We start from the raw sequence: 21,485 nt of genomic DNA, 5'->3' as shown, positions 1-21,485 counted from the left end.
AGAGGAGAGCAGCAAAAAATGTAAGACAAGGTTCATATGATCTAGATTCCAGCCTCATCAACTGCTGTAATGAGGGTTTGTATAATCTGCCATCTGTCCTACAATTACATGTCTTCTGTCATGCCAGGGATATAACGTGAGGGGGATGGATGTGGCTGCAGCGGATACGTCGAACTGAGGAACGTGAGGCAGGGAATGGAGGTTTTTTTTTCTCCTGCAGCAAATGTGTCAATCACTCACTCAGCTGTAATGAGAGGCCGGTAACAGAAATCACATGTATGCCTCCTTGTTTTGTCTATTTGACTCTTTAGCATTTGGAGTAGACAGACGGATGGAAGAAAGACAGACTGAAGGAACTCCGAATATCACGCTTCTTCTCTGTGCGTCCTCCCCCAGTCTAGTCACTTACACATTTGATTGTGTGATGAAGGGAGGGTCGGAGACGAGAGAAAGATCTAATTCCACCTCCGGTCTTATTCCTTGCATGTGTTTTTTGTGCAAGGAGCCAGCTGTGAAAACTGGTCCCACCTGAGTCATGTGTCTGTGTTGTGCCACAGTATCTTCCTCACTTCTCTCTTGAGTGGTAAATAATAGGCTGTCCAAATCTGCAATACCACATTTCCAGCTTTGTTTTGTTTGTTTACAGCACATGAGCCAGAAACCAAGACATTTGAGTCCCAGGAGACTGTTATCCTCCATCTATCCTCCACTGTATTTGGTTTAACACCTTTTGAATATCAGATTAACATCACAGCTACATATTTATAGTACATCTGAGATGATGATTTGATTCATGTTAAATATATGCTCTCTGTGGATTTAATGAGAAATAGCAACATGTAAAGAAATCATAAAACTCCCACTGATACCAAAATCTACAATGAATTAACTAATCCCTCTTAGCATCACTTTCTTTCTTCTCCTGACTAAATAAAAAAATGTTCATTATGCTCAAATTCTTTCTGGATCTATGTCAGCTTTGCTGCAAATGACTGTTTATCCCACCATGCCTGGCTAATACTTGACTGTTAAAAACTGGGCCAGATCTCTTCCTGTTCTCCAAGCCATGTCAGTGTCCCTGACATGCCAGTGTCCTTGACAGACAGAGGACTACCACTCTACAGCTGCTGAATGTCCATGTTTATCCACTACTAGTCACCTCTGAGTGAGTTCACTGGCTGGGAATACTCATTCAGTCACTGGTGGTGGCTGGAAACCACCTGCTAGAACCAATGCAGGTTGGAGATTTGCCTTTTCTCTATACATTTCTATCTCTGTGTCTCTAAGGGTACATGCAGTACAGAAAATAAAGTCAGCAATCCTTTTATTTCACTTGTGCACAACAGCTGAGGTTTTTTTTTTGCCTGTGGCCTTGTATGAATGCTTCTGGATGCCCGTGTGACCTCTGCCAGTCTGTGACAGCTGGCATATGGCACCACTCTACCTCCACCAGCCTGAGTCTACGCCTCAGACCTCTGCCATCTTGGCTGTACACCAGGAAAGCAAGTTACTGCTGGTAATTAGGACAGATAGCTAGTGAGGAAAGCAAAGGAAGAGCTGCCGCACTCCATGATTTCTGACAGACTTGGCTTAGGCTTGACATGGCAGAAGTCTGAGATAAGAGAGGGAGAGATTTCATACAAGTTCATGGAGACGTATGAAATGTTTGGTAGAGTTATGCTAGATTTGCATAATATTCACAGAAACTAAATGGCATGTTGCTTTATGAGTAGGCTGGAAATGAGTTGAAGAAATGGCATGTTGACTTCTACAAGTGAGCTTTGATGCTAGTCAGGCCTAATGTAGTGGAAAAACTAGTTGGTGTGGATGCTGCAAAATTTATTTCCCTTTTGAGGCTGGTTCGCTTTTCCAATTCAAACCATAAATAAGAAATTAGGTTTGGTCAATGAAATCATGTACATGTCTTTTAAGTGCAAATACATTCTTTAATTTTAACAGTGTTCACATACAAAATGATAAAAAAGAAAGCACAGAAAAAAAACAGGATGTTCATAATAAAGCATCTCGCTGTGATCAGGCCATGGAATCCATTTACATTTGTGCAATTAGTCAACATGGTCCAGATTCAGATAGCTTGTTTGGCTGCAGTCCTAGCTTGGCTGTTTCATATCAACGTGACTTCTCATTTTCTAAGTAGCACTATTTTAAATTATGCCAAAAGCGTCATCCAGACATAGAATGCAAGCCCTTCCATATTCGGGCAAGAGAGGTTTCTAGGCGGGATGACAGATATCATCCACATGTGACAAAAGCCTTGTTGTGCTAATAACAAAGTAAGAAAATATGGAAGGATGTGGGTTATGAATATATTTTAGCGCTACATTTTAACTTGGATGTATTGTGTTGCTGAGACAAAGCACAAAGGCAAAGACAGGCTAACTCAAGACCGGCTCACCCAGGGAATTTTGCTGAGATAAAACAACAGCTACTGTAACATTATCGGCCACATACTGTGTTCAGCACCCCTGTAAAGCTGCCTTGTGCAGAAGATTACATGCTTTAAGAGGCCAGAAAGCTAAGAACAAGGCAGTGAAAGATAGAGAATCTTGTAAAAAAAAAAAAAACACACACACAGTATCGCTGCAGTCAAAATAATCTACTTAAAAATAACTTGTGCAACAGTAATTTTGTATTATACATCTCATTCTGTGTGCACAAACTGTTAGATTCTCCACAGTTTGTCTAGAACTTCACACTGTGGTGTTCAGCAGAGATAGTTAGACTTTACCCCAGGTAGAGAACGGGTAATAAATCATATTTTGAAGATTAGGCTTGCAGACACACACACACACACACACACACACACATACATACACAATCCTTTAATTAAACTCTGCTGAACAGGTTACAAATCTAGAGCCGCTTTCCATATCGCAAATCCGCTGCTTAATTGCCCTGTCTGCTGCTCCCTTTGTTGCAGCGGGTGTGTAAACTACATCAGTAAGTGAGCTGAAAAATTAGGATGAATCAAATCAACTTGTAATCTTCGAGTCATAGGTGCCTTTAAATATTACCCGCTAATGGCTTTGGATGAAATATGATCATCCATCACACAATAATTTATCATCATAACCGTAAGGTACATTTTGTTCTTCCGATAATAGAACCGTGACTGGAACTGAGAATGACTGGATCTCTATTTGACCTCAAATATCAACTTCGCTTAAAAGGACAACTCAAAGAAAATGGGAGTAAGACATCTGCAGCTAAATTATATTTCACAAAAAGCAAACATTCGAATACGAAGTCAGTGATGAATAAAACCATTTTCTCAAAGGTTAATCGCTGATAAAAGTGTGGTGTGTGCGTATGGGGGGGGGCTGATACAATTAGCAAAGCAATTGAAGGACCTCAATTTAATATTCCATATCCATCTGAAATAATGGAAGTAACGGGTTAAAAGGAAGATGATAAGGAGATGAGTAGCAGCCTGAGAAAGAGCAAACAAAAGTAAAAGAAAAGAGAGAAAATCATTTGTATTACCTCCGGTTTCCATGGCAATTTCTTGTGGTGCTGGCTAAGGAACTTCCGGATGTGGGCATGGTCTCTGCCGTCAGCCCCTCCTGTGATTGGCTCATCATCCTTGAAAGAAATACAGCACAAAATAAAGACACAAATCAGTCACCACAAAAAAAGAGACAGGTTTTTAAAAGGTCATACATCCATCTTTGGGTGACATGACTTTTCTCCCTATACGCTACATAATTGATATCTTGATGAGATAAAGTAGCATCATTAGTTAAAACCACAGACTTTTCTAATTTATGGAAGCATAGTGTGCATTACACACAGCTGAGTATACCACACACACACATATATTGTGCAGACCAAGCAAACACAGGGTTATTTCCCCATAAGGCTACTATTAAGACCTTGTGGAATCTCCTCTTCACCATGACTCTAATCCAGCGTTTGACTCGCCAAAGCCCTAATCTCCAACATACTCTAACCATCCACCCTGCCGGCCAAGATCTCCTCTCCAGGGAGCCTGAACTCTCCCCCCGATCAGGGATTTAGCCCGGTGCTCCGGCCAGAGCACTGCAGGGCTCTTTCTCTGTGGCCTGCTAAGAGGCATGTTAATGTTAATGCTGTGGTGTGACGGACAGGACAGAAGAGAGAGGAGCGCAAGTTCTCGGGCCAACTATGATGAGATAAAAGGCTCCCGGACTCCCAGAGGAGGAACCAAGTCGCAGAGCTGTTAAATGAGTGGCAAAACATCCTCCATTTAGCAGGGATGTCAAAGAGAGATATACCTCCACCAAAACACACTGGAGGGGTTTTCGGCACCCCTGAAATGAGGGGCTTTTGTCGAGAAGTCACCAGTGTTTGCAAAAGAATCAGGGGAGAAAAAATACATTTTTAGAGTGGATGAGGCAAAGAGACAGAGCTGTCGGATGCCAAGCCTTTGATTACTTTTTTAACTTCCAAGGGATCGAGATGAAGGAGGGCAGGGAAGGTAAAGATGAAGAAATGTGACAACAGGCTCCTGTCTGACACCAGAGGAGCGTAAAGTGCCGGATGTTTGTGCTTAACCAAAGACTCACAAACAAGCTCCAGCACTTTGTCTGACACATGCACAAAAAAATTGTGAATCACACATAGATCCACCGGAGGACACAAAATTCATATTGCATCAGCTGGACTCTCGCATGAAACAAAGAAAGCAGAAGAATAAATGTACGAGACAGGACTCCTGGTCAGTAAAATACAAGGGGCAGACAAATCATGAATTGTTTGGAAATGCTGGAAAACCTGATTTCAACACCTGCAGCAAAATGATATATTTTTTTAAATCATCATTTCATTACATAACAATGTATCTGTTTAGAATACTGAATCCTACTGTAGTACAGCTTGTACACATTTACATAAAAAAAAATTCAACGTCTTAATAAATGTAAAAATGAACTTTGATTCTTATCTTATCAGCTTATTTCTGCAACTATTTCTGTTCTGGGAATTCATACCATTACAGCTCTATTTCCCTATTAACCCTTTGCACTTTTGAGTGCGTCAGTAAGTTAGAGGTGTTGTTTTTCTTGTCATCAACACTGCAAAGCTTGGTGTTGGTGCCATTTCAAATAAACTTTAGACCTGAACTGTCTCACACTGTGTGCTTACTGTGAGCAATCCAAGAACCAAGAGCTTTATCTTCCTGCCTGCCTGTGTTGTCAGCTAATCAGCTTTCACTATTAGAACAGGTGTGATGACTGTTTGAATGATGATGAAAGATTATCCACGTAGGTAAAGAACTTTGGGATCTGCAGTTACTGATTGTGATTAAAAGTGAGAATGTTTTAGAGATAATATGTTGTCAGCCTTAAAAGCCCAAACTCTAAATCACTGCTAGGGTGTGGATTGTAATTCATACAGACACCACTTTCCTAAAGCGATGCCTCAGCTCGATCCAACTCAAAGTCTGCTTATCGATGCAATACTAAAAGGTACAGTTAAACTCATTGACCCAAGGTTGCACTGCATCCTTCATCAGCTGCATCTCTTTTTCCTCTATTGTGTATATCGACTTTCCACTTCGGCGAGATGTTGCCATTACTTATAGCACACTACAAATACTTGTAACATATTTGTGTGACTCATTACTTCAGAGTTACAATCTCTAATTTATAAGCAGATCTACATTTTTTCTGGCACTGGGCCCAGAACTGTGTTATCATGTTTCACTGATAATTAAAGTTGATGCTAAGGGGGGCCTGTCAGATGGCCTGTATTAACCATTGCGTAGAGGCAAAACTGGGAATATCAATCACACTGATGAAACTGACTATTTATCATATGTTTACATTGCTATTTACCTTGTTGACTTTCACTCAAATAGAGTGACAAATGGCCCATAACAATGTGGGCATTTGTTTGCTATGGCAGCGATGCATCAGAGACAGAAACAGTGAGGGAGAGTAGCACTTCATTACAGCTAAACTAAGTTGTTTTATGTATGAACACGCGTGGCAGAGGTTGTTAATCTCAAGAGGCTTTGATTGATAGACTAGCTGTCAAATCAGTGGGTGTCTGCCACTTACATCCATCAATCCCACCAGTCAAAAAACTCCTTCTAGTAGGTGCAAGCTTCCCAGTTGTTTCCTTCCAGACACCCCACGTTCACACTGCACAATTCAAACGGATGACCTTGCTGATCCTAGCCCCGGGAAACAGCTAGATCCAGTGTCCTAGAATACCAATGAGCTTAATTAATCTCCCTTATTAAACACAAACAAGCCCCAGTCTGCGGGGTGGTGAAGTAGTGGGAGGGGGGTAGAGCAGATAGAGCAGAGCTGAGATCTGGGGCTTGTTTCACCAATCTCTCAACCTCCCCCATCCACCCACCATGATAACTCCAGTGAATGAGCTCAGCCGGCTCCCAAAAGTCCACAAATCATAGTATCATTCCCCTTGACCTGCTGTGTAAAAATTGATAAGTAGTGTCGGAGTAATGACATTATTCTCAATTTTTCATTCATGTTAACCACCACAGAGATATACAGTATGTTAATTAGTCCCACCATAATAATAATATAGACGCTTCCCATTTTTCATCCTATAGTCTTGCTGAATCAACAGTGGCTCCTGGTCACTGGCTGTTTATTGTTCGTATTAATCCGTGTAGCTGGGAGGCAAAGATACCTGGGTGACATTTACTTTAGCAGTGACTAATCCCAATGATTCATCACCCAAAAGAAAAGCTGTGATGAAAAGCTCCCCTTATCTGTGATGGTGATGTTGTATGTTGTATGATTCAAAAACAAGTATTCAGATACATCATATTGTGCATCAGACAATATTGGATAAGAATTTATATCACCATAGACCAAACATTTCAAGTCTATGTGACAGGATGGCAGTGGAGGTGATGCATAAGATGAGATATTTCTACAGAGAGAAACAGCTTGATAAAAGAGAGGGTGAAACAACGAGAAGAGACAAAAAGAAAAATGGAGAATAAAGACATACAAAGTGGCAGACTGAAGACAGAATAAGCAACATGGCACATGACAGATGAACACAGACAAATACAAAAGAGAGAAAAGGTGAACAATGGAGCACTAGAGAGGAAAAAAGAGCATGACTGAGAGAACACCTTTGATAGGTAGTGCATAGTGCGTTGCCTCAGAAATCTCTCTGTCTGAAGCTACAGCGGACTGCCAGATTCCCTTTCCCACCTCTCTTTACTGAACAGACCAAACAGACCAATGTCTGCTTTGTTTCAGAGCAGTACCACAAAGCTCTGTGAAGTATTACGCACTCACCAGCACTGTGACTCTGTATGTGATGTGACCACAACTCAAAAGAAGGATTTTCTCTTCACAATTCTCAAGATACTATAGATACAGAGTTTCACTATACCTCAGAGGGTTAATGTAAGATAATAATAACAACTTGTTCTGTAACATCCTGATTCATCATGTCCTTCATTGAAATGTTTGGTTTATTTAAATAAATAACGTTTATCCTCTGCTAGGGTAATTCAAATCAAAGCTAAAACTGGGAAAAGGCGAGTTCTCATGGCCAGAGCTCACATCATCCACTTTACATTATACAAAACTCTGCAATATATCAAAAGATAAAACACGTGCCTCACATTAGCCAAGGTTGACTTCAGGGCTAATGTGAAATGCTGAAAAAAATGTAAGAATCTAATTCAAAAAAGGAGGGTGTAGGTGAGTACACTGGGTCAATCTTAATGTAATTCCTGACATGTAAGGTGCATTCTAATAATTGCATGGAATTTACAATATAATAATGAATACGGGACTTGATTGAAGAGTCATCCAAGCACTGTAGCATTGCAAAGAGTAGATGAAGGTCGACTTGTAAGGTTATTATTATTATTATTATTATTATTATTATTATTATTATTATTATTATTATACATGTTTCACTTGGTGGTGTCCAAGGGTCCAAGTAATAAAGAAAACAGTGCAGGGAACAATGAGGAAACCTGTGATTTGTATAATGCTCTGCAAGATGAACTAGGGGAAGGGAGTCGGACAAAGATAGCGTTGATGTGGCTCACTTTTATTTCTGTACTTACCTTAGAGGGCCAATTATGCCACCTCAACACAGGGAGGTTGAAATGTGCTGAACTACTCTCACAAGAGTCTTATGGGGATTCAAAAGTGTGTTTATACAAGTTCTTGGATATTATCATGGGAAAAGCAGCACTATAAGGCTCAAGGTAATCGTTAGAAATGTCTTCAGTGTGACCCATATGCACCTGGTCCTTAACTTACCACAAACACAGTCACCGTGGCAAAAGGCCTTTGATTCACACAATAAATGTACATCTCTTTTGAGTAGTTAAGTTATTGTTCTTCACAACAGAAGACCAGTAGTGCTCATAACATGGTACTTGCTACTTTCTTTTTAAAATACAGAAAATTAACACAACCATAAACATGGCTGTGTTAACTTAAAATTGTCTTTACTGTTTTGGAAACAAGGGAAGTCAATTGATGAAAGCTGGCCACTTTGATATATGTCCAACATTGGCACATCATCATACATCACATCAGCATAACTGAAATTTAATTTTTGCCTGCAGACTGCCATATGTTGATGTAGCTGTTCAGGGTGTTGGCTAATGAATAGGATTGTCCTGGGAACCACACCAGTGATCCTGGATCAGCGCTTGCAAGCGCTGAGAGGTTGAATAAATCTGCACCCTGATCTCACAATCAGCCGTTCTAGTCTATTTCAGTAAGAATGCAGCTTTGGGAGCCCCAATACCTTTACATCCAAATCCCTATTCCTTTTAACAAAGTGGCTGGCACTGCTGAATAGAAATCAGCCCAAGCGCATTCAGTTAAACTATTGCAGAACAAATCCCAGCCAAGAGAAAGAAAGAGTGCAACTATTTTTGTCTCGCTGCTTGCATTATTCATGTAAGAAATTACATGCCGGTCAATGGAACAGTAGAAAGGCTGAGTGAGGAAGAGAGGGAGAAAAATTGAACATAAATAAGGGACGGCTGCAGTCAACAATAGGAGTGATAGAGTCAGTGGCTCCAATTCATTGGTTGGAAGATTAATGGTGCAGAGATGAGTACGGCAGGGAGACAATAAGACACAAAGGAAAAGAAGAAGGGGAGAGAGGGAGGGAAGGGGGGGAGACAGTTGAGGGAGAAAAGGGGTGAGGATGAGCAAATATTATCCTGCATGGGTACTTATGAGGCACTGATTTCAATGTGCTAATGATGAGCATGTTTGTGCATACATGAGTTCGTTCTTACCATGTTCATGCAGCATGTACGTCACAGAGTGTGTTATTTATTGATTCAGCTCTGGGACAAGGTGGTAGGATATCTGTCATGCTTGAGTCCACATCAGTACAGCAGGCATGTAAGGACAATGGCTGTGAGGAGCAGTGCAATCTCTCTCTGGATCAATAGTGGTCTGAAGAGTTGTCATTTTTAGCTCAAGTCTTCTTATTTAAAATGAAAATTCAATGTCTGAGGCCCTCTAGAAATAAAACTGTATGTATAATCTAAATACATTTTAGATAATACTGCTGCATCATTGGTGCCAGCAATGTATCAGAATGATACAAATATTTTTGGCAGACTGATTGAGGACAGAATTTTGTGTAAGGTTGAGAGGTGGAGAGACAGCAGGCAAAGCTTAAGCCCTCTATTTGATGGCATGTAATCTCTGCACTGTAATTAAGACTGTCTGAGAGGTGCTTCAGTACAGCCTTAGGAAAAATACTCTGTGGAAAGACTGCAAAAGGTGGCTTTAATCATTATAAATTTAATGTAAGTAGACCTTGAACAAGATACGAGTCAGATTAGCGTAAAAGGAGAAATTGTTGGAAGGGGACACAGAGCAGATGCAGCCAGCATCTGAGCTGGAATCCAGCCTTATGCCGCGTTCTCCCTTTGCTGGAGTAGTGCTGTATTTTTTTTTACTGTCTGAGAAAACAAAATGCATTACAACGTACCTTTTCTATCACAGTAAGGTTTGAAGGAAAGGGGGGAATAAAGAACAGAGGTCTGTCATTCATATTAGCCCTTGGTTTTCTGTCCAGGCTGATTACGGCTGATGGGGTGTGACATGGGGCAGCTGGCAAACAGAACAGTCAAACAGTTAACTGCCAATCATTGCTGACCTGCTCGGTGCTCAATCTGACCCAATCAACACAGAGCCTGCTGCAGAGAAACTGAGGCGCTCTCAGACAAAGATGGACACGGACACACAAACCGACAAAACAGGCTGGCCATGCACTAACGAGACAAGTATGTTTACAGCAGTGGTGCATTAACTTGTACTGAGCAACCGTTTTCACAGCCCTGAGCAGAGAAAACGGATAGATGGATGGATAAATGTAATTTTTCATAAGCTGCCATTACTGTTTTTTTTAAACATAAACATATCAATACTGGCCACAGTAGGCTCAGAGTACAGCTACACATTTAAAAAAAAGCCCCTGGTTGATTTTTTGGCAGAGCAGAGCACCACCAAAGGTTTAAAAAAAAGGCTTACGTTTTTGAGAAAATGCTTTTTTTCAGGCAAATGCTGAACAAAAGGTTTCTCAGGAGTTTCCATCAACAATAACAAGGATGGAAAGAAGGAACAAAGTCCTTATACAGAGATTGGATTTGTTGGTGAGCGAATATAAGGTGCTATATTATACCTGCAGTCGGAAGTAAAAGATTGTCGAACATAAAGAGGGAAAAAATATGGCTCATTTTGGGAACATCTGCTGTTTCTTCAGTTTCTAAACAATCTAATTAGCTTAATAACCAGCGGAAGCTAATCTGAACTTGTCTGCTTGTGGATAAATATGCACGTTGTCTGAGCCTCAAGGAGTAATGAAGTAAGAAGTAAGTAAAGTAATAGCTTCAGCAGTTTTGTCACTTGTGCCGCCAAGTTTTATTTTATATTTACACAGCAATATGTCTACATGTGAAGGTCTAAAGTCCAGATGGTATTACTTTTCTTTCCTATAGGTGGCGCAGGATTACAGGTATACAGGTAACAACCCAATGTCCAGAGGTGCTAAGCATCTAAAAAGTGTGACGACTGAATTCACACTAAAGGTACTTTTCTGTTTGCTTTGCTTCCTCTGTGCATAGCTACAGTATGTCTGTGTATGTGGTGAGATTTTTTGCATCAGCTGTGTTTATTGCACATGTCACCAGAAAGAAACCTCAGCACATTTGGGAGTAGTACATCAATACATAGACGTAATATACTAAAGTACTGTCTCCTCCTCCCACTCAGCTCAGATGACCTAAAACCAGGGATGTAATATGAGGTAACTCTTAGTCCATGCTGCACACACACACACACACACACACACACACACACACACACACACACACACACACACACACACACACTCAGTCACATCTAGTTAGTGAAAGGAAACACATTAAAATGCTAAAGTGAATTATGAATGAAAGAAGGGCTTGTGTAAAGTAATAACGGGAGGTACTAGGAAATGTTCTGAAGCCTTTAATCTGGAAGTGATCCTTCATAGCCTCAACCACAATCAAAAATTAAATCATCATATGAATTCACATGCCCACCAACCCATAGCACACACACACACACACACACACACACTGCTTTTATACACAGATTTATATAGATCTAATAACACATTTAAAAATACTTACACACACATTTCTCCCCAGCTCCTACTCCACGTCAAGGATAACGGCACAGATGAGAGTGAAACGGGCAGATGGACTCAAAGCTCTAAAATTATGACAGACTAAAATACACACTTGCTGGGATTAATAAGCTAACAGCAAGACCCTAGGAGGTGGTCGCGTCTGTATTATCTGTGATTGTGAGGCGACACTGAGAGAGGAACCCAAGTGCTATTATGGAGATTGTGCGGAGATTAGCAATGCCTACAATCAGTACTTACATGTTATTATCTTACCCCTCCTGAATAAATACACTGATAGCAAGACTCTCATAAAGGACATCTACAGGTCTATTTCTTGTCTTTTTCTTACTAACTGAATATTTTTATTGAATTTGGACAACGAAACAAAGTAATTTTGCTTGTAACACTTTTAATTTTAACATTTTAAAATATACTGTATAAACTGTATAACAGGGACTATTCTTAACTGTCATAACACGAGAAGCACAGCTCTAACCAATAACACCAACTATGTTTCATTTAGATGTTCCAGTGAGCCATCATGCTTTACCAATGCCCTTCACTGGCACAGCAGCATCTGAAGTGGAGCAATTAGTTACACCTGTGTTTGACGAGTCAAAATGTCTGCTGTGAGGAAGGTCTATAGGCTCACTAAATGTTAAGTGTGCCAGCAGTGTGCTTCTGCTATCAGTCTAAGGCACAGGGGGAAAAGTGACTGGCACTGTGCAACAGTTTCATCTGTTGTCAACTCACAATCACCGCTCATGGGTATTTATCTCCCCTGTAGTGAGAGACAAGCAGCTAACAATATGGTTTCTGGAGTGAGAAAAGAAAAGATCAAAGTCATAGTGAGTGTTCACTTTGTGTCTGCACAAGCTCTGTCTTAACTGCATGGGTATTCTGTTTAATAAATGAACCACTGTACTCCAGCCTCGACTGTGAGCTCTGTCACATTAACCTGTCACACCAACCAAAAATGAGCAAAAAACAGTTTGGCATCAAACACAAAAGAAAAACAAATTAACAAAATCAAGGACAGTGTGGGGTGCTCCGGTTGCCTAGGGGTTTCAGGCGAAGAAACACAAAGTAACTGCTTCAAGTCTGACCCAGGACCTGTGTTGCACATCTCTCTCTTGGCCCTAATTTCCTGTCTTTTCTTAACTGCCGACACCCTAATAAAGGATATATATATATAAATATATTTATTTATATATAGGATATATAAATAAAAATTGTGTATCAAAAAAAGCTTCGTAATCATAAATGCATCCACATGTGTTAAGTGAATGTCACTATACAAGCAGTTATATCTAGAACTTACAGCAAACAAGACACATTGACTGTGTAATGTGTGGTGCAGCACATTTCACATGTGGTATCTGTGATATGTAGTTTGGCTATTGCCTGCCCGATTTCTGCTACTGACATTTCTGCTGACCAGCACTCCCGAGCACTCTGTCCCGCCTTAGTATTTTCTTCCCTCCATCCTTCTTCCTTGGGCAATTTTCCAGCTCTTTTCTCCCTTCTTTTCTACTGAGAAATACTGTTTAATTTAGTGTGATTTAACTTTTTCTCCAAGTCCAGAGAGAGTTAAATGAAAGCTTAACACAAAACTAGCCCCTCCCTGACTAGATGTATGAAGGGCCACTTATTATGTAAGCTCTTTAAGTGCTCTGTTTGTCAAATACTCCATTTAAAGTCTCCTTAAAGACCTGGTACAACTGCAAACTAACCAGGATTAATGGTAGCAGAGTAAGTAACTATCAATCAGAGCAAATCCTATCCTTAGCTTTCCATCCTGGCTACACACCGATAATAAAAATTATTCTGGAGAAAAAGGCTAAAATGAAACAAAAGCTTGATACTTTAAGCACACAAGAAAAAGTTCCATTTAGAAAGCTAGAATAAACACAAAAGCTGTCATGAAAATAAACATTAGGTTAAAAAAAGTCTTCCATTTATTTGACTTTGTTTTGTTTTAGTACTTTTAATTTAGGAGGCTGGCCAGTGGGAGACAGGCTGAGTTGAGAGGAACTTGTTGCCACACCAGACTCCATTTTTACCTCACTAAAACAAACACAGGGATGTGTCCGCAAAGCCTAAGGCACCAGGAGTTGATGACTTTTAGTTTTTGTTGGTTCTTTTCAATTTCTTTCCTTTTCCTCCTTTTCCAGTCCTTTGCTTCCTTTTAAAATGTGCTATCATCCCTGAGCCAAGAGAACATTTCAGGCTCAGTCTTTCATCTCAAAGAAAGCTATGTGCGTCTGTAGCTCAGCATCCATGCATGGATTTTGTGCATCTACATATGTGCATGTTTCAGATGACTGGCATCTTTGACGTTTGTGACACATTTTAAAACAACTGCTTTGCTCCTGGAGACCCCTTTTTTCTTTTGGAGCTGCTCCACCTCTATAGTCCCGTCAATGCAACTCACACAGACAGGACAAACATGAGCAGCTTTAAGGAGATGGCTTCCAGTTAATAAACTGTGTCAAAATAAATATCTCTCCTCCACAGCACACTTCATCACCTGCACACCTGTTTGGAGATCTCACATCCACCTGTCTGGTCTCTGCTGTCTCCATTAAAAAAGTCTATTCTTAATTTTCTTCCCTCCTTGCTTCTATGTTGTTCCATGTTGCGTCGTCATCTGCAAATATCCCTCATTCCCTTTGTCACCAAGACAACAAGACAGACAAAGAGTAATTAAAACCGCTCCTGCTGCTTTGTGTTTAATGTCCCTGTCAGCCCGCCATAGCCTTGGAGCCACTTCACAGCAATGTGCTGCCTCCATTTGGCCCAACAGCTCTTTCACAACACCAAGTCACACTACAAACTGCTGAACCGAGGTCACATTTATGCAATTTTATTCATAAATTTCTACAGTTAACCTGACAGAGAAAACTTACTGGAGGTAAGCTTTTATTTTTTTTCCACAGCAGCCAAATTCCATGACATTTTTGTCTTCTCTGGGTTCAAAGTGTGGAAACACTTGGGCCAAGCTCTGAAAATAAAGCTATATTTCTACCATGTCAAAATACTTTCTGGTGCACTACTGACAGGAAGAACATTCTGCAACCCTTTACTAATAATATGTATGGTATTTCTAATAATGCCAGTCTGGGTGATTCAGAAAGTGGAAGACTGCTGTCTTTTATCTCATGTCTGCTTCACCTGTCTTGGATTCACAGAGAGTTTAACATAACGAAAAAACGTGTTCTGCAGGGATAGCTCCCGTGGTAGAGCTAGAACCCATGCATGTACCAAGGCCTTGGTCCTTCCTGCAGCAGCCCAGGGTTCGAATGTGACCTGCGGCCTCTTGCTGGATGTCATCCCCTCTCTCTCTTTCCCCTTTAGGCATCAAAACTACTTGGTTAGGTTTAGGAAAAGATCATAGTTTGGGTAAAAGTAAGTACATTAGTTATGTCATTCAAGCTACATACGTAAGTTGGTGATACCAGAGTGTGCATTTTCAGAACAACGCACTTCGGAGCAATTGGCATTTGTTTTCAGACGAATGGGCTTTCAATTCATTCAATAAGACATTTTTTGGATTATTGAGGTTTCGGAATAATGGGCCGTCGGAAACAATGGCTTGGCACCCTAAAAAACACGCTGCATAGTGTTTGCTGATGTAAACGGCACCTTTTTATCACCTGTTTGACACTCCGACGTGCTTTTTCTGCCTCACTTTTACATTTCATCATTCTACCTCTAACCTCTCTGACACCAGCTCTATTTAAGAACCAACACAGCAAACTCAAAACCAACTCGGTGGCATGGGTATTCAATGGTGTCTGCGCATGTTAGTGGAGATAGATGGCAGCAAGAAAAGAACAATGAATCTTCATCATAGTCCGTCACTGTTTTTCTCTCGCCCATACCCACCCACAATCCCAAACCGCTCCTTTGTCTTCAGGCTCTGTTTGTGTATCTCAGACCTCATGTTCGCTCAGTCCCTTTATCCGTCCTCACTTTTGTTTTCTCTGCATTCATCCATCCATCCACCTGTCAGTCCCTCCCAATCTCTAGACACCTGGGTGGAGGCGGAAAGGTAATTTATAGCTCATTCCAGGACACTGCGTCCTCCTCTATTTACAACACGCCCACATTGTTCTGGGCCCTCCATCGATATGAAACAGGTGTGTGGGTTGTAATTTCATCTACCTGCAGGCATCTTGTCAGATCAGAGATGACGTACTGTACCAACATATACCACCACCTGTAATACAGTATAAAGACTGGATGACACCACACACTCCTACAATACTCTACACAAAGATACAAAGCCTGTGATGCATTGTATCATTTTACAAACCTATTCTAATGTGAAGGATTCTGCCCTTAACATTCATGTTCTGTCTTGTATTCAGCATACTGACATCAATTCATAGAAAACCTGGTTTTGCAACAATAAAAAATATTGCTGCTTGAACTTTGATTGCATTATTGCAGTTTCCTGTGCTGGAGGAGTACAAAGATTGGCTGTGACACAGTGGTTGCTCAGGGTCAGTTCTTTCAATCTCACTCTGTATCTCTGTCTCATCATCTCTTTTTCTGTTGCTGTGTCCATCACATCTACATCCACCAGTCTGTCTGATTCTCTCTCTCTCTCTCTCTCCCTCTGAACCATATGAGCCATATGATTCTGGGAACAGTAGAACGCGTCATTGAACATGTCCAATATGCAGTCCCTTTTTTTATGACTGTAGGTGTAATACAAATTCAACCAAACTTTTTGCAGCAAAATTACAGTTTTTTCCACATGAAATAGCCAAAGGTCTTTTTCATCCTACATTTCACTCCCATCAAAGAACACATCAGCAGAATATGTCTTCCTTCATATGCTTGTTTTGTGTAACCAGCAGCTCCACAGTTAAGCTTGTAAAGATTTTTCAAATGTAAATGAGTTTTTGTGTTTTTTCCCACTGTATGTGTGTAGTGTGTGACGATCATTGCTGTAGCTTTCAATTATCATGGATGTTTGGCTTGCACGTGTACTACTTCATTAGCTGTTTGCCAACTTCAATCTGCAAATAACACATAAACCTATTCTGCAAATCAAGCACCAACATCTTTTGATGAATCGTCTTGACCCTGGGAGAGACCCAGCATACAGAGTGAGGTGATTGAATTGATCATTATTGCATACATCATTATATAGCATCTGCCTTATATATTGCTAAATGGTATATGTTGCTAGAAAATTCCTTCTGCCAACTAAAGCCATGAAAAGAGGTTCTTCTAGAAATGCAGACCCAATTTAATGTGTAAAGAGAAACAAATCTGACTTCTTCAAGGCAACTGTCCACCTTTTGGTAGGTCTGCCAATGTGCAGATGACAGTACAGAACAGATGTGAGATGATGGAGACATGTCAAGCCCTGCAGGCTGTAGCTGCATTTTGGATGGTTCTAAATACTTCAGGGAGAACTTTTAACACTTGCCAATTTTCAGCCATCTGCCGAAGATTTGGAGATTCTCCTCTGTGCGGATTTAACTGGCTGAAGAAGTTTTATCTGTATCTGCTCTTTGTCATCTGTCCCTCTCATATTAGGTGTGTGTGGGATGTTAGCTTAGCAAGACCTGATTAGGGATTGCTTGTGGTTATTGTACTGTGTATTGAGGCCCGGCCCCCAGAAACATTATGAATCTTCACTCTTCGATCTGTCGCTAAAAATTGAAAATTGATTGACAGGTGAATGGTATGATATTATTGGTTGAAATCAGTTAGTTAATGCCTATGTAAGCAAACATCACATTTTGTTTTACAGGAAGAAAAAATGATCAGATGTTAATAGGTACAATATAACTGAGGATGCAATCTTTAAACTTTGAACTTGACATTGAATAGAAAATATGTCTCAAAGTGTCTTTCTCTTTTAGTTTAGTTCAGCAAAGCTTTACTTCATGTACAGTGGCAGGAGAAGTCATCTTCCTCAGGGTTTTCAATTATGAACAAGCACACAACAGAGACAAAGAGACACTCATTCAAGCTACACCGTCGATTCACTGGTTGCAATTAACATAGTGTTGCTCCTGTCCGGTCAGGCGCAAATTGAAAAAGCCAATAAAAATTGGTTTTCTCCCGCCAGCTGCCATCTCACAAGTCTGAAATGGCCACTCTGGATCCATCCATGCCTCCCAGCCAGCAGTATCGACTGGCGTGTCGATATACCTGAAAACTTCTACTGGCTCAAGTGAGAAAAATCAAGGCAGTGGGTTGTTTAACGACGGAATAAATCCAAGAGGACGCTTAAAGAAATTGATATCCTGACAATAACAACAGAGCCAAACAAAGTGCTTCAGTGGCTCGCTCTGTCCGTTACTGTAGACTAGATTAATAGACTGCTTGGTTGGCCTGTTTAGGCCATTACCCTAGGATGAGATACATGAAGAATAATCACCTTCTTTCCTTTATCTCAGCCGCTTCATAGTCATGGTGTTTAATCTTAAATCCATACAAAATATTATCTCGAAGTACTACTCATGATGTGCAAGTTGTCACAGCAGCATATAAAGTGCAAGATCATATCTGATGTGTGTGGCATGATTGGAAAAGCTGCTAAATGAGGTCTGTCTCATTTACCACCTACTTGCAAAGACTTTTAAAGGTCAAACTCAAACTGTGGTTTCTATGGTAATCACAGCAGTGTGATCTGTACCTGTCTAGTGCAGCAAGTTATATTGACTAAAATATTATGGCATTATAATTATATCATTATAACAGTATTATAATGGACCAATGTAAAATGGAATTTTAATGCAAATGCAAAGCATACCACGTCTCTCATACTCATAATATGAGGTGAGATGAAGAGGAGGACGTCAAAGGGAAAGAGTAGAGGGTGAGTGAGGAAGAGTAGTGGAGGTTGTGGAAGCAGAGACACTAATGGAGCTGATATGAGGAGGAGGAGAAGGTCTGGGTGGGCTCCATTTCATTATTCATGCTCATGTTAGTATAATCCATCACAATAAACATGAAGCATTTGTAGTTTTGACCATTTTCTGCTTGTTTGTATGTTTTTACCAAATGCATGCAGTCAGAATATGTGAGATTGTGCATGACAGTATTTGATTTGTATGCTCTAACCCCTCTTCCATGCTGACACTTTTTGAGATTTTGTTTTACTATTGTTTACTGTCAAACATCCACACAGAGAAGAAGAACTTTTCTGTACATATTCCTGCATAAAATGCTGCCTAAACTTTGCAGTCAACAAATAGCACAGCAATAGGTTAGGTTACAAACAGGTTTTACATATCTAAAATAAAAAATTAGTAAACTAATTTCAATATGTATATATATGGTATACATTAGCAATATAGGAGCGACGTAAAAGGTGACATTTTGTTATAACACCCTTGTTTTAGAATTTATAAGCAGTACATAAACAATTAATAGATATTTATAACACATCGTAATGTAGTTATAAGCTGATATAAGGACATTTTAAGTATTTGTTAATGCATTTGTCAAAAAATGATGACTGGCTATGTTATACATTCATTCACGTTTTATAAAGTGTTAGCCCAATAACTGTTATACACATTAACATACACAGCCCAGATTATTTTATACCGGTAAAGAGATCAAGTCTAGTAGAAGAAGACGCGACAAAGGTGACAGAAAAGTGATGATAAGGCAAAACAAGAGTTGAAGATGAGAGGAGAACAAGGTGGGGGACCATGGGTGGGGAGGCAGGCAAAGATACTGAGGAGATCAATCAACAGGCTCCAAGAGTCTGGCCTGTACCCGGACAGTGTGGGGACAAGAGAGATCAATGAGGAGTAAGGCCCATGGGCTGGTTCACCACAGGAGACTATACATTATAGACTTGAAACACACACTCCAGCTGAATGAGGGGAGAGGGATTGGAAGCAAGGAGAAGAGAATAGAGGCGAAAGAAAAGGTTTAATACAGACACAAATAAAAACAGAGCGACAATATAAAGTGGGAAGCATTGACCTTGGAAGTCAAACGTATTCAATTGTTTCTGTATGAGAACAATCTGAATAGATTACTACAGTGGGAGTGCAGGTCCAGATAAATCAAAACACTGTTGTACCAGCGAGTTTCTACACCTACACGAATTTTAACCTGTAAAATTGTGGGGTTTTTTATCAGCAGTACCTTTTCTGTATGGAACATCGGTTACAGCCGATGCATCTCTCCATATAATGTTTTGAGGCCACTCTCAGATGAAAGAGTGCAAACTAAAAGGGGAATAAATGACAAACTTGAAAGCTGGCACCTATAGAAAACTCCCTAGAGTAAAGCTGAAAACTGAAGCAAAACACAAAATCCCCTCCAACTCTTCAGAGATATGGCACTCGCTCTAACTCTGGCAAACAGGGAATAGTGATGAAAGCAAGAAATGTTCCCACGGGAATGCAAATGAATGTGCTCCTCCTCTTCCTCAGACCCACAGAAACACTGCAAGCCCACACCAAAAATTCCAATTCACTTACATCACTCCATCCATCCATCCATCCATCCATCCATCCATCCATGCATCTACATATGATGCTGCTCTGCCAAGTCTTCCTTATCTCCCTCTCGTCAAGTAAATGCCTGAGCGGTGGGAGATTTGGCAACAAAGATGAAGAGAGAATGAGAACTGAGAATGCTTTGCTTCTATTGTTCAACGTTTTTCAGTAAGGTTCTTATCCCTGCCTTGTTTCTATTGTTAACTGGTTTTTCTAGTCTTTCTGGAAGGGAAGAAAAATGGAGGTGTGCACGGTTTTTGTTTCCCTTTATCAAGTGGCAACAGGAGCATCTTCTCCACACACTTCTACACTGATGACGTCGATTGCCAGGCCATTTTCTATAATCCGGCCTTCTAAAAGCACTTAAAACATTAAGCACTTAAACAGGTTTGTCTTGCAGTGGTTGATGCAATTTCCCATCAAAGGCCTTTGACCATCATCTCTTTGTGTTCTCAAGGATCCTTCTCCTCCTATGCTCCTCCTAACGCTGAAGTGATATACGCAGGTTGATTTCAATGAATGATTGACTAGCAAGAATAAAAGGTGACTGAATGGTCTTTTTTTAATCAAGAACAATCTGCAGTTATTCAGTCGACCCCCATGGCTTCACCTGAGGATATAATGTCACCAAACACAAACTGAGAGCTTAGATCAGAGTATATCATACATTGGGACTATTCACATGACAGTTTACAGGACTGCTGTGACTCAAGAGTTCTGACTGAAAATGAAGGTTTTGTGCACGTTGTAACTCTAATGATGTAGGCATTTTACACAAAAAATTATTCAAATTAATTTGATTAATAGCCCAGCCCTATTGCCAACCCTGACCAAAGTTTTACTAGTCAAGCCAAAAGTGTTTTACGACTTATAGTTTCAATGATCATCATTTCAAAATGATTAACCTGTCCCTGACAAAACTTCAAAGCATAATTTCTCTTTATGGATTTGCAGCCCCTAAACCCATTGACTTTATCCGCAGTCCACTTTGACCAAACTCAGCAAGCATCCATCATATCAGTGTAATAGAAAGTGCCCCACTGAGAGAGTTGGGTGGAGGTGAGAAAAAGAAACAGACATATCATCTAGCATCATGTCATGACCCTGTGACCTTCACCCAGCACGGCCCCAGCATGAAACTTATCGGCAACAGCAAATAGCCAGCTGGTAATAGCTTAGCACTGACCACTGCTGGAACACAGCCAGCCAGTAGGATCCACAGTGAATAAGGAAAGAGCAGGAATCGTCAGTAGTGCGCCTAAAAGAATTGAGGGTGATCCCACTGTGTAATCCTTCCTCCCTATCTGGGATGTAGAGGATGGAAGTAAAGCTAAATGCTCTAAA

At 40.4% G+C, this 21,485-nt stretch overlaps 1 protein-coding gene across 1 annotated transcript in view; it reads right to left on the bottom strand.

Annotated features, from left to right (window-relative positions):
• Positions 1-21,485, bottom strand: part of b4galnt4a (beta-1,4-N-acetyl-galactosaminyl transferase 4a) — a 128,518-nt gene that overhangs the window by 54,311 nt on the left and 52,722 nt on the right. Inside the window, exon 3 of the mRNA XM_051382307.1 lies at positions 3,505-3,603. Coding sequence (XP_051238267.1) covers positions 3,505-3,603 — 99 coding nt within the window. The remainder of the gene's footprint in view (positions 1-3,504; positions 3,604-21,485) is intronic.

Source organism: Dicentrarchus labrax, unplaced genomic scaffold (genome assembly GCF_905237075.1).
Source record: "Dicentrarchus labrax unplaced genomic scaffold, dlabrax2021, whole genome shotgun sequence".
Classification (NCBI taxonomy): domain Eukaryota; kingdom Metazoa; phylum Chordata; class Actinopteri; family Moronidae; genus Dicentrarchus; species Dicentrarchus labrax.
Note: the sequence above shows the minus strand (reverse complement) of the source record. Positions and strands in the feature narration are given on the sequence as shown.